This window comes from Botrytis cinerea, chromosome 2 (assembly GCF_000143535.2).
Source record: "Botrytis cinerea B05.10 chromosome 2, complete sequence".
In the NCBI taxonomy this organism is placed as follows: domain Eukaryota; kingdom Fungi; phylum Ascomycota; class Leotiomycetes; order Helotiales; family Sclerotiniaceae; genus Botrytis; species Botrytis cinerea.
In genome coordinates, this window is record NC_037311.1 from 1,960,295 (window position 1) to 1,973,688 (window position 13,394).

At 44.6% G+C, this 13,394-nt stretch overlaps 2 protein-coding genes across 3 annotated transcripts; both read left to right on the plus strand.

Annotated features, from left to right (window-relative positions):
* The first annotated feature begins 848 nt into the window (after window positions 1-848).
* On the plus strand, window positions 849-6,132 carry BCIN_02g05460 (hypothetical protein). Of its 2 annotated transcripts, XM_024691389.1 has the most exons (4): window positions 849-1,514; window positions 1,962-3,248; window positions 3,322-3,408; window positions 3,466-6,132. In XM_024691389.1, the coding sequence occupies exons 2-4, from the start codon at window positions 2,558-2,560 to the stop codon at window positions 4,722-4,724; spliced, it is 2,037 nt and encodes a 678-aa protein (XP_024547159.1). In that variant the 5' UTR covers window positions 849-1,514; window positions 1,962-2,557; the 3' UTR covers window positions 4,725-6,132. The 2 variants fall into 2 exon arrangements, with proteins under 2 accessions (XP_024547159.1, XP_024547158.1); XM_024691388.1 differs by having other exon boundaries at window positions 849-3,248.
* Window positions 6,133-11,505: 5,373 nt separating this feature from the next.
* BCIN_02g05470 (hypothetical protein) lies at window positions 11,506-13,062 on the plus strand (the record flags this gene model as incomplete). Its single annotated transcript, XM_024698282.1, has 4 exons — window positions 11,506-11,522; window positions 11,634-12,083; window positions 12,157-12,396; window positions 12,448-13,062. Exon 4 carries the CDS (start codon window positions 12,763-12,765, stop codon window positions 13,060-13,062), a length of 300 nt encoding a protein of 99 aa, XP_024547160.1. The 5' UTR covers window positions 11,506-11,522; window positions 11,634-12,083; window positions 12,157-12,396; window positions 12,448-12,762.
* Between the last annotated feature and the right edge of the window lie 332 nt (window positions 13,063-13,394).

Below are 13,394 nucleotides of genomic sequence, written 5' to 3' on the forward strand. Positions count from 1 at the left end.
GGGACACATCGAATGTCACTGGTTTTCGCCCAGAGATTTCATCTGAATTAAGATGCATGATTCTGGAATCGAATTGATCTTTTTTCTTGGTGCCTGTATGGTCCTTAGTGAACTAATTCATGTTTTCGTGGATGCTGAGATCTCACTATCTTTCTTTAAGCAATAGTTCAATATATCACTTCATGCTAGCGGGAGCAATATCTGTATATACACACGCATACATGTATATAGAGATGCATATTCACATTGCCGAGAAATAGAACATTGTATACATCGTATTCTCTCCTCCCATCCGAAAGATCATTAGACAACGAGAAGCTTTCCCGCTTCACATTGCCTCCATCTCGTTTATCATTCTTCCCCGTCCGTCCCGAATCCCTAGCAAGACCGCAATACCACATCCTCCTGGGCCCCCCATCACGGACCATGCTATCTTAACAAAACAATCAAACGGGTCTCACATTGGCTTGACTTGTCATCGTCTGGAGAAATGGCCGTGGAAGGGAAACGAAGGAGTATTCTCGACCCAAAAGAGTATCGCATGATTCGCAGACCTGTCTTACCTTCTCAAATTCAAGCAGCCTACGTGCCGTACCCTCCCTCTACCTAAGCTTTGATTTCTGCATCACGGAACGAATTGCGACCCTGTCTTCTTAAAGTGGTTCTCCCCTAGGCCTGTTCATCTATTGCCCATCCATTATTACTTCGTACAGTAGTTCGACCTAGCCATCTGCAGCAGGACGAAGACGACTGGAAGCAAAGCAAGCACGCACGCACGCTTCCGTTGCTCAACCTTGCCAATATCGACAGACAGGTCGAATAAACAATTCATCGCAGAGGAGCAACCTGACTAATTGCAGTTTGTTACCCGTTTTAAAGTGCAAATCCCAATTCTGGGGGTGCTGGTTCTTCTTTTCCGGATCTTGGTCTCTTCTTCCTTGGCTGATTCGCTGACGAATACATAATCGTATACATTCATCTTTTTCCAGTCTTTGTGTTCACTCCTCTTGGACACACACATACACATTACATATACATATACATATACATATACATACACATACACACACGCACACACACACACACACACACACTCGTACATGTACAATTGCCAATGAAATTGTACAACAAACGAAACATCTTTTTGATTGATTGATTTCCCCAACTTTTGTTTTTTCTGATTGTGCTACGCTCCTACGTTCGACCATAAAGAGGGGAAGCACAGGTTCCAGGTTTATATATCCGTCGTCGCATTTCGACCGGTTTCGCGTTTTCTTCTCCCTACGGTCCTCCATCTCGAACGTCCACGACGGCGTGCGTCCTTTGCGGGATCGAAAGCGAAGGCAAGACACATTGCATACCTGCCTCCCTGGCTCCATTACCTCCCTCCATCCAGATATATACACACACTCTCTCTCTCTCTCGCCCCGGGACTCCACCCACTTGCCTTTGGGCTAATTGGAAATTTGGAACGAAACGAAACGGAATTGAATCTCCATTCGAAGATTATACAAGTAAGGGCCCCCTTGTTCAGATTTCAATTTGTGCACGTCCATCTCCCGTACCTTCACACCCACACCCACAGCCAGATCCATCGCCATATCCACATCGGCATCCACACCTGCGACCCCTTCACCATCTTACATCCTGACATCAACATCCCTCCCTCCCTGCTCCCTCTGCTCTGCCCTTTGCCCTTTGCCCTTTACCCTTTTTACCCTTTCCGCTTGGCTTTGCTCTGAGCCCTTTACCCATTGCCCTCGACCCTTCCTCGCTGCCCTCCTTGTCACATCCCTCCCCTTCTTTGCTTTGTCGTCCTTCCCTTCCCTTCCCACGCCCCCTCGCCCTCGGCCAATCAGCACAGCAGAGTGTTCCACATCCCCTTCACAATCATCTTAGTTTACTTGGTCGCAATTCAAAATACCCCCCCGGCGCTCGTTATTAATTATCCTGGCCCGCAGACCCGCTAAATCGAATCTTTACTCTTTCCTCTTTACCCCGAAACTCGACCATTCTTTCCATTTAATCGGCAAGAAGAGCGTGTGGACGGACGTTGGGTGCATTGGCGTTGCCAGTAATATACTATCGTGAACCTCCTCCCTCTCTCTGATACTCGATAATACATCGAACATTTGCTTTCCCATCTACCGTCAAAGCTTCTCTCACACCTTATACCTTGCCTTCCTCGTCGGCTCGAACATTATCAATCACCACCACCACCACCACCACCACGCCAACATCCTCACCCACATCACCCGCCTCCCTCGCCCATATTCGTCCCGCCCGAAATATCCATACGTGCATTTTTTGATTTATCCAAAAAGTACTTTATTACACTTTCATCCTTCATACTTCTACCCGCACCATCCCCAGCAGCAGCAGAAGCCAGAAGAACCCTCTATCTACCAGACCTCGTCTTACTTCTGTATTGTCACTTCCATTTTAAAGTTGCCTTTAATATACGAGTGCTTTCCTTGGAATCAGTTGATGAATGACAAAATTAAATTGACATTCATCATTTTCTTTGGTCGGAGCTTCATCGGCAGGAAAGGTGGATATGGACATGCAACTTACACCTGTGTCATCAGAGGAGGCGATCTTCGAATGGTCAGATACTTCAACTAGCCCAGATCGAGACGACGTCGAAGAAATTATACGACAAACACAAGGCGTGCGATATAGTCCCAGGCAACCAAGAGTTGTACGTGCACCAACCCGTCGACGAGTCCGAATTGACGAATCGTGTGGTGATTATTCAATTAATTTTCAACATTATAAATTTGGAAGGGTCGAAATGAGAGCCGGCAGTATGGACGGTTCAGACGGTTCAAATTCTTCCGCAATTACCGTCATTACTTCGGCAGGTTCATCGTGTGGTGAACCTTGGAGCTCAGGAGGATTTGTCGAGGAAGAAATAGAAGACGGTCACGAACATGATGGATCGGTCGAAGGTAGCTGGGATGGAGAACATGCACACGAACATGAACACGATCATGATCAAGACGTCGATATGTTGTTGGAGCCAAAATTGGAGCCTCTCGAGGAAGATTCGATCCTTGAATCGGTCGCTCCCCGCACATCTTCATCATTACCCTCGCCTACACAGCCGAAACGACCTAGAGGCCGCCCGCGTAAAAATCCGGTACAAATCATCGAACCGTCACACAAGATTACAAAAGGAAGATCAAAGACTGGTTGCGTAACATGCAGGAGGAGAAAGAAGAAGTGTGACGAAGCAAAGCCTAGGTGTACGTTTGGAATTACTCACATGGTACCATTGTTATTTGCTTCGTCACGATACTAATTATTTCTGTCATCTAGGTCTGAATTGCGAAAAGAATGCCGTCGTTTGTGAAGGGTATCCAGAGAGACAAGTCTGGAAGAGTGGGAAGGAAAAGGCTGAAGAAGGTACGACCTTGTGGAAATGCCAGCAATCAAAAACGGAAGTACTGATCCAATCGACAGCCCGTCTGCGAAGAATTAGCATACCCAACATTACACTTCAGCCTGTCATTCATGGAGTGGAAACGTCTGGCGACAAAGTCTTTTTCGAACATTACATCTACAGATTGAGTCACATTTTCACGGTCGAAGGTGCAGACAAGAACGCTTTCAAAGACCAATTACTACCGATGGCAGTACAACATGCTGGTCTTATGCATTCAATTCTCGCACTCTCGAGTAAACATATTGATTACGACTCGGAATATGGACAAAAGCTACTTCAACAACACCCCGATATCGATAAAAAATCTCTAGAGGAAAGATCTCAATATCATCACTCGGAAGCCATAAAGGAGATTTTGAGTATTGATGTAAACACTCAGATCAGAGATGAACATGACACGACAGTCGTCTCCGCATGTCTTGGTCAAATGCTTTGTCTCGTTCTTCAAACCCTCGCAGACCCTAATCCAAGCGGACAACACCGCCTTCATCTCAACACCTATCAAAATATGATCAAATCAGCTCCACTCAAGGAAGGACCTTTCTCGAATTTTATTGAGGAATTCTTTCAATTTCACATCATTCTCGACGAGATAATCTCTCTACCAAACACGATGCCAGAACGTAGCCGTTTAGGCACTGTATCCGACGATTGGAATCTTCCATCCAATATTATTGAGCCTGATGCCGTTCGTCTTCTAGGTGTCAATGATGGTCTCTTTCTCTACATGTCTAAGATAACGAATATTCGCAACACTATTCGTGAAAATATGCAGAACCACATCGACCCTGTGGTAAACTACAATGCTCTTTATAGAGCCGCTGAAATCGATGCAGGAATCCGGGATTGGACTCCTGCGTGGCCAGCTGGAGACTCTCGAGATCTTGCGGGGTTGCTCTACAAACAAATGATGTGGGTTTATTTATGGAGAACTATCTACCCTCCCAAGACTACATTTTGGAAGCCTGATCCTAGAATTACAAAAGCTGTTGACGATGGAATTGCTTTGCTTGAGCAAGTACCACCTCATGATCCAGCTCAAACTCTTGTCCTGGCCCCAGCTTTCATTATCGGTTGCGCTGCTTTTGAGGAAAGACAACGAGAACCCATCAGAAAGGCCATCAGTATAGTGAAAGCCTACATGGCTTTCCGAAATTCAGATGCTGCCTTAAAGGTCCTTGAAGAAGTTTGGAGATTAATGGATGCTCAAGATGAGAGGAGTTGGGATTGGCAAAGCTTGGCTCATGAAATGGGCATGGATTTTTTGGCCACTTGAATTTTCATCAGACTCATCGTCCCGATCACAAGAATGTGATCAATTACTCATCTTCAAACCGAATTCAAATTGGTTCACCGCAACATCAAAACGGAGATATCTCCGGGCCAGGTTCTACGAAGTCTAGAATCTGTATGTTGTGTGACGGTAGCACCCATAGAGACATGGATCGCGCATCACATCTAGGATTGTCCAACAGCCTACATTCTACGAAGGGAACTCGGCATGGACAAAAGACATGCAGATGCGGGCCGAAATTATTCGGGTCGATAATTGCTTACCGCCTCATGTCCCATGATTCTCGTACCTGACGTCAAGGCTAGCTTTGTCGATCAGCACATTATTATTCATCCAGTTATTTTATGACGCGCGCCATGAATATCTGCGAGTTTATCCATACGACGCATGAATTCAGAAAGGGATTGAATTGCGTCACACAATCTTGAGGATTACAAATGTCACTTTTGTGACTATCCACATACGCCCTGATCTACATCGGCTAGACACAATTCGGGATACCACGTCGGTGATCTCAACAATTTTTATTCACGAACATAGTTTTCGTTTTCTTGTTTCTTATTGGCCTACCAATACATACGTTTGGTTTTGGCACATGTCTTTTGGAGTTTTTTTTGTCACATCGCATGGTATTGCATCGCATCGCATCGCATCGCATTATAGTCTTGTCTTTTTCTTCAATCGAGATTGTTATGTCGATCTTGTGGGCGGTCAGAATTTTGGCATTTTTAGGTCTAGGAATGAAAGATTAAGAAAAATCGTCTTCACTCGAACTGGATAAAACTTTGGGTGGCTTATATTTATTTTTCTGTCGTCTATCTTGGGAAAAAATATTCTCCGGTCTGGTGGGATGGTGGGATGAAGGATACGGAAGGAATGGTATGGAATGGAATGGTTTGGGATGGGATAGGATGGAATTGAATTGGACCAATTCTGGTGGATGGGAGGGTGAAGGTTTCTTCCATGGATGGGTTAATGCGGATGCATTTGGATCTATGGATTGGATTGGATTGGATCATTGGATGGATTTTGGAATTGGTTGGCGAGTTATTATCTATTGGAATTCTTGGAATTTGAAATTTGATGTTTGAGTATTTGATATTCTAGTCTTTGGTCTTTGGTGTCTTGCTGTCATGATGTTATGATGTTGTGTAGAGGTGGTTGAGGAAATGGGGCGTGTGTGTGGAGATGAAATAAGTCGAGTGGATGGATTGGTGGATGGATGTCTAGAAATAGAAAAGGGGATTAGGACATAGTTTGATTGGATGGAATTGACTAGCTATGGATATGGATATGGATACAAACACGAAGAAACAAATACAATTACAAATATGAAGAAGCATGGATACAATCATATGATACTTATTGATGAGAGAGATTTTTTATAGCATTGTTGTGATGTGTATGTGTATTGAGTGGTTTAATGTTTGCTTGTGTATGTGGGTGATTAAGATGATTGTTTTCTCCCGAGGGGGAGGGAGTTGGAGTGAGAGGGAGAGTGGATGGTTTGGGTATGGGTATGGTGTTAGGTACAAGTTACGGCAATGATAGCAGAGGTTTTGGAATGAGGAAAGAGGGAAGGGAAGAAGAAAGAGGAGAGGTGGGAAGGCGGAGGGGGGGTGTATATTAGGTATATTAGAATAGGGATTTTGAATTCTTGTACTCGGGTAGGGAGTATGTGGTATGAGTATGTAGTATGTAGTATGTAGTATGTAAATCATATTCTTTATTTCTTACCTTGCGAGAGAGAGAGAGAGAGAGAGTGTGTGTGTGTGTGTGTGTGTGTATCTAACTATCTAACTATCCAACTAATCGAATACCCGTAAAGAAATAAAGAAGACCAGGGCAGGGATCCAAGTAAAATAGGAGAGAGACGTTTTTCACAATCACAATCACAATTACAATCACAATCACAATGGGAACTGGGTGTATTGTATAATGTATGTATGTAGGTAGGTAGATAGATATTGGTAGAGCAGAAGATAGAAAAGGGACGATACAAGATGAGACATGACGAGAAGAAGAGACGAGAAGAGAGAAAAGTAAAAGAGGGAATGTAGGCCGAGCGAATGGGTGTGGGTATGGGTATGGGTATGGGTGAGTGATGGCTTGGATTGGATTGGATTGGATTGGATTGGAGTACATTGCGAGTGGAGAATTCTCCACCAATTAGGTGGGGTTTGCGGGGTGGGTGGTTTGCTTGGAGGGGATGGGAGATGGGAGATGGGGGGGGGGGTGTTTGGTGTTTGGTGTTTGGTGATGGGGAGGGGGGGTGGATGAGAGATACATACATACATACATACATGAATGATGAGTCTATCTTGTGTATTGTGTTTTTTGTATAATTTTTCTGGTTCGATGGGTGTAGGGTTATGGGGCTGTGGTGCTGGGCTCGGTAGGGGCCTTGGGATCTGAGGCGGTTTTATGGAGGAGAAATGGAGATGGAGATGGATAATGACATGCAAATGTGTGTTTGAATGTATGTATGTACGGTGCAGCAGCAGCGAAGCCAAGCAAACAAAAAAAAAAGAAGAAAGAAAAGAATGATAAGAAGGTAGGAGGAGTCCAGACCCCGGAGTCACGAACCCCATACACATACTCTCACACACACACACACACACACGTAAAACGATCTTTTCTAGGAACGACACTTTCATTTCATGTGCATAGAAGATAAATACTCGTCGTATACATAGATAGCATCACAAAGTAGGAAAGAACGAACGAAAGATAATCTCTACGATTTCTCCTTTTGCACGCATCCCTCTCACACGGATACATACCAAGCATGGATGGGTGTCAAATCAAGCACGGCAAGCACAGCCGACGAAGGATCGTGTAATCATAACTCTTTTCCCTGCCCGGAAAATTGGGGTTGTCTGAAAGGTTGATATTGTTGGATACATATAACCGAGTATATCCGTATGGGAATGTGTGATATTTTTATGTCTCACTGACTGACTGACTGGCTGACTGGATGGATGGATGGAGTGTGTGTGTGGATGTAACAACTGTTCAAGGGCTGGCTGGCTGGCTGGATGGCTGGCTAGCCCTGGAGGGAATAGATAGGCACGATGGAAGAATCTAGGGAGCAGTTCGCATCTCGATATGTGATTGGATTATGTACGCAAGCAAGCAAGCAGATAAGTACGTACGTACGTACGAAATAAGTACATGCTCGACATATCCATAGGCAGATGAATGGAGAAGAGACGTCGTCCAAGTGAAACAAAGATCTGCGACCAAACTTCAAGATCCGCACGTGCATCGCATTGCAAGAGAGAGAGAGAGAGAGAGAGAGAGACATACTTGGATGCTTCGGAAGAGAATTAATATATCTCTAGCCGATGAGACGGATATCTGCTTCCTTTAGCATCTTATGCCAGTTACGATTTTGTATGTCTTTTCTTGCGAAATGTCTCAATCGCTGAGAAACATTTTGCTGTTCTGTACTTAGTATCGATCGAAGGATGGAATGAAACAAGCAAGCAAGCAGGTTACGATCTCAGGGCCCCACCACGGGAGTAACCTAATTCTAAAGTTACTCCTACACTACGGCCTCTAGAATTGAGGTACTCTACTCCATCCATGCCACGAATCCGGAAGTGAGAGATGATACATTCCACACAATGTTGTGCATATCCTCGCTCCTCTTTTTAATTGACCTTCGTTAGCTTCGACGGGGAGAGACATGGACGTTCCGAGTCGAGGTTTCCATGGTACACATGTGAAGTAACGGTACATCGCTCGCTGGTAAATATGATGGATAGTTTTCGCTATTGTCCCGGCCCCTGTCGCGAAGCACCAGAAGGAGAAGGAGAAGGGTTCGCGGAGCCGGAGAGCAAGGGATTGGTCGCGAATCGGAAGGTTGCTCGCGCGCGGGAATATTCACGCTGCTAGGCTACATCAATTGATTCCAGAGGCAAGGCTGTCTGTCCGCTTCGGAACCGATATTGGCTGGGGAGCGGATTGAATTGCATGGGATGCTAAGAGAGTGTTGAGGTATTTTGTCACATTTTACATTCGTTCAGTGCAGTGTGAGCAGCTGCAGGTTCTGATATCCCGGTTTGAAGCACTGCAAAAACAACGAGGACATGCCTAAATTTCTCTGAAATTACACCTTTCCGAAACAAATGCAGGCCAAGGGCAAAGGTTTCTGCGGTTGATTCCAAATTCAATCAATTCAAGGTCCCTCGTGTGATTCACCCGAGTTGATTTTAATGGAGAAGTACTTGGGTACAAAATTCTGTATGTAACGCAACAAGAGGTAAGAATAACCATCAGCCTGTGTGAGGGATCGGCCCGTTGAGGACTCACACTTCGATGGTCAGGAATCTCCTTCCGGCAAGCACCATCATTATCGTGTCACTCCGTATCTGAACTGCCGAAACTTGGTTCCAGATAGTGAGGAACGAATGATTTTTTTTCTAAAGGTTCACAGAATCATCTGAGGTCGTACGAGATGTGGAGTGTCGAGTGACTTTCGCAAAGTTGTGGCATTGGAGATTTCTAGCGAACAGGGTAAACAGGGCTTAGATTAGTCTTGCATGATGCAGTGTTACTTGAACAGGTGCAGAATCAATCACATTGCGTATGGAGAATTTTCTTGTTTGGTGAAAACTCCCGAAATATGAAGATACTGAGTAACTGCTCACAGGTTGATTGGTACCTGTAGCATTAGATGTTAAAACGCCCACGTGCATAAATCTCATCTGCAGCTGAGGTTCTTGAGCCGAAATTACTGTTGAGTTTTTAGATGATTAAAAAACTCAATGTAAATGTCCACGAATATTTGCCATACAATAGCTGCAGTTTTTGACAAAAGCGATATATCGTAAAATAAAAAAAATTAACAACCGTATTGCGTAATTAGGCGACATTTGAGTTCAGCGGCGAACAAGCTTTCGAGAACAGTGGAACGTTCAAGCTATTCAGAGACAAATGAGGTCATGCTTGAATGATAATGATGGTATCTCAAACTCTAATTGAAGTTTCAGGAAATGCCAAATTTTCCTATTGGTGTTGTCGAAATCCATCCACTCTTCTCTAACGGCTTCTCTGCGGTTGAGCCCAAATTTGAGCCATGAACATGCTCATCCTTATGAGATCCACCTTGTGGGTCACGACGGTGGCATTCCGAATAGCATTGTATGACTTCAACAACACCCAATCGAGAAATGAGTGTTAGAATTCGGCTGGAAACACTTCGGGAATTGCCTAAAGTAAAGAAGGGAGATTTGCAATGACAAGGACTCATCAAGTCCCCGAATACATTGACGTGTTCCCGGATCGTAATGAATCTTCGGAGTATACTCGTCTCCAATGATACCCACCTAGAAGGAAGTCAAACTCTGGAATGAAATTGTACCTGTCAGACTTCCAGGGTGATCTACTTCGGGATGTTTTAGCCGACGTACAACTGAGGCACAACAAAGCATGTTACAGTACTTGTGTAATTCCGCTTAAACTTCTCTCGTTGGCACTTCTGCATCCGGATACTATTTCCATGATTGTAACCAGGGCATGCATTCCGCTAGCCAAGGGTGGAAAATCCATAAAAACCACTTGCATAACCCGCATCTCACCGTTTGCTCCCTGGCGAAGGATGATTTACCAGGCTTTCATTCCTTTGGACCAGTGTATCGGTAGCACCATGTCGATTTTGGAAAGCCAATCGTCAGCTGAACCTACCATTGCTGCATGGGTGTTTATCGAAAGAAGGAGCATGGTTTCTCGTTTTGTACAGAGTAAGGCGATGGTACGAGGATACAAATGTCCGATAATGTGCCAGCGGTTCTAATGAATTACTGAAAGCGGACGTGTTCCGTTATGTAAAGTATGTGATGATGTTATTCGTAACCTTTGCATTAATCCTTCATGTTGTGTATCGTGAGGGTATGTATATGTTGCATTGTTGAGGATGGTGAAGGAGGTGAAGGAGGTGAAGGAGGTGAAGGAGGCTGAATAAAATTCTTGTTGAGATATGAAGTTGAGGTGGCGTGAGTAGTGGCTTTAGTGCGTGAGTAGACACTAAAGTTTTAGCGGCCGACAGCCTATTTCTCAACGCTTAGTGCTTGAATTCTGAAGAAGATGATCATCAATACACATCATATCACATTTTACCTGTCTAACCTTCAGCACTTGGAGTCTACGACTATCAAGTGTGTCAAGTCCATCAAGTCTATCAATTCCTAAAGGTCTACTGCGAACGTATAATCGTAACTTTGAGTGCAATCACCATCATCAAATATCTTGGTGACTATATCAACACATACTCATGTCTAATTAATTACGTTGCGTTTCCAATCTAACTGATGACAATAGCCATGATATGTCACAATTGTTCTCATCATGTGTCTAATCTTACCACGCAAAGACCATGGTGAAGGGAGTTTCTATACCCAAACAAAAGAATCAATGGTTAACGCTGACGCTGACGATGTTCTGTCACCTCAATCTTCAAATATGATGCTCTTGGTTGCAGATCAAGAGCATCAATCACATACTAAGTCACGCCTCTTCACATGCATGCACGACTAAGCACCCCGCTGTATTCACATGTTTGCGTATCACGGTTACGAATTTATCTGTTGAATTGAGGGGCAAGTTTCCCTATATCGCCGTGTTCATGATATTTGCATACAAATTCCGGTTACACAACATCTTTCCACCGGAAAATATATTGAAATCTGATACTATTTGTCTTATTGTATCACCGGTCGAGAAAATAACCCGGGGTTATACCATTACCGAATATATCAACATGTCGCAAATCTTCTTGTACGTTCTGTTGAGTCTTGGGCCTTTCCTTTTCCTTTAGTTTATCCGGAATGTAGGATGCGAATGGAACTCCGATTATGTCGAGTCAGTTTGCTAATTTCTTCACTGTAGTATTGGAGCAACGGGTCATATTGGTGGTGCTGTGTTAGATCTCGTCTATCAGAAGTATCCAGATGTTCTCATTCACACATTGGTGCGAGATGAGAAGAAAGGCAAAATACTTGTGGGCAAGTACCCGCGAGTAACGTTTGTTATTGGGGATCTGGCATCTTTGGATCTCTTGACTAGAGAGGCGAAAAAAGCGGATATCGTTATCAGTGAGTGACTGTGTATTTTGTCGATCGGATTTGTTGCTGTGGAACTTCCCCTCCTATTGTCGCTTATCGCGAGACAATCCACGGCTACCTGAACCCCCTTAGCTTTATCAGGGGGAAAGATACCAAGACATCCAATGATATTGCAAATGAGAAAGATCAATCTCGATATTCAGAGCTGAGATTAAAGTTGATCCTTGGTCTTGGACAATCTCTGAATATTGAACCTTTCGTGCAACATAATCCAGTATAGCTCGTTGATCCTTGGTCTTAGACAATCTCTGAATATTGAACCTTTCGTGCAACATAATCCAGTATAGCTCACTGACCCTCTCGTGGATGCTGGTCCCGACGTCAAGCAAGACGTAGCTATCTCAGCCATTCTTGAAGGACTAGCAAATCACTCCCCAAAAGCATATTATATCCATACTTCCGGCGCGTCGCTCATCTGGGATTCGCCCGGTAGCGCCCCAGCCGAACCCAAGATTTTTGACGACGTGCTCGATATTCAAGCGTTAAAATCTTTCCCACCCACCGCACTCCACGCTACTTCTAACGCCGTATGCTCCTTCTCTTCCCCTGTATCCCCCACAACACTAACCAACCAACAGCTCGTATTCGCCGCATCCCCCTCCACAAACATAGCCATCATCTCCCCCACCGTCGTCCACGGACTCTCCCCCTCTCCCCTCCACCCAACCCCGCTCTCCCTCCCTCCCCTCCTCTCCGCCATCTCCACCACCCAATCCGGCTTCACCATCACCCCCACCACAAACCTCCAATCCCACATCCACGTTCTCGATCTCGCTCAAATCTATCTCTCCCTCCTCTCCTCCGCCCTGCATTCCCGCTCTCCCGATCCCCAAAAATGGGGCCCAGAAGCCTTCTACTTCGCTTCATCCGAAGACCTCTCCTTCAGTGAATACATGACGGCGCTGATCTCGAAGCTTTCGAATTCACCTTATCATCTAGTCCACGATACACAGATCAAGGAACTCCCATTTTCCGAAGCGGTAACAGTGGCTGGGACCTTGACGTCGTATTTATTCGGTATAGATATGCAGGCGAGAAGTACGAGGGCGAAAGAGAGATTGGGATGGGTACTCAGAGCGAAGAAAGTGGAAGAGGGATTGGACGCGGTCCTTGAAACGTATTTTAAGCAAATAGATGATGGGAGTGGAATGCAGGAGTTGGACGATACGTATAAATTGCGGAGTTTTGCATAGATATTCATATCGAGATAAATATATCTTGATAGCAGATTCGGTGGGGTTTGGGAGGAATGTTGTTTAAATACACTTTTGGTTTTTTGCGTTAGAGGTCAGGTTTTGTATATCATTAGATACCAGTTTCCATAGATGCACATGCTAAATTAGAAGAACCAACCATCTCTCATCCCTCATTCTTTGAGAAAAGCAAATTCGAAACTGCTATCTATCATGAATCATACTCTCGATGACACAATCTATCGCATAACAAAAACATGTAGTCACATATTCTACAGTGCAAAGCTTCGGGCGCAGATATCAGACACAGAATAACCTCGTAACAATTCCCA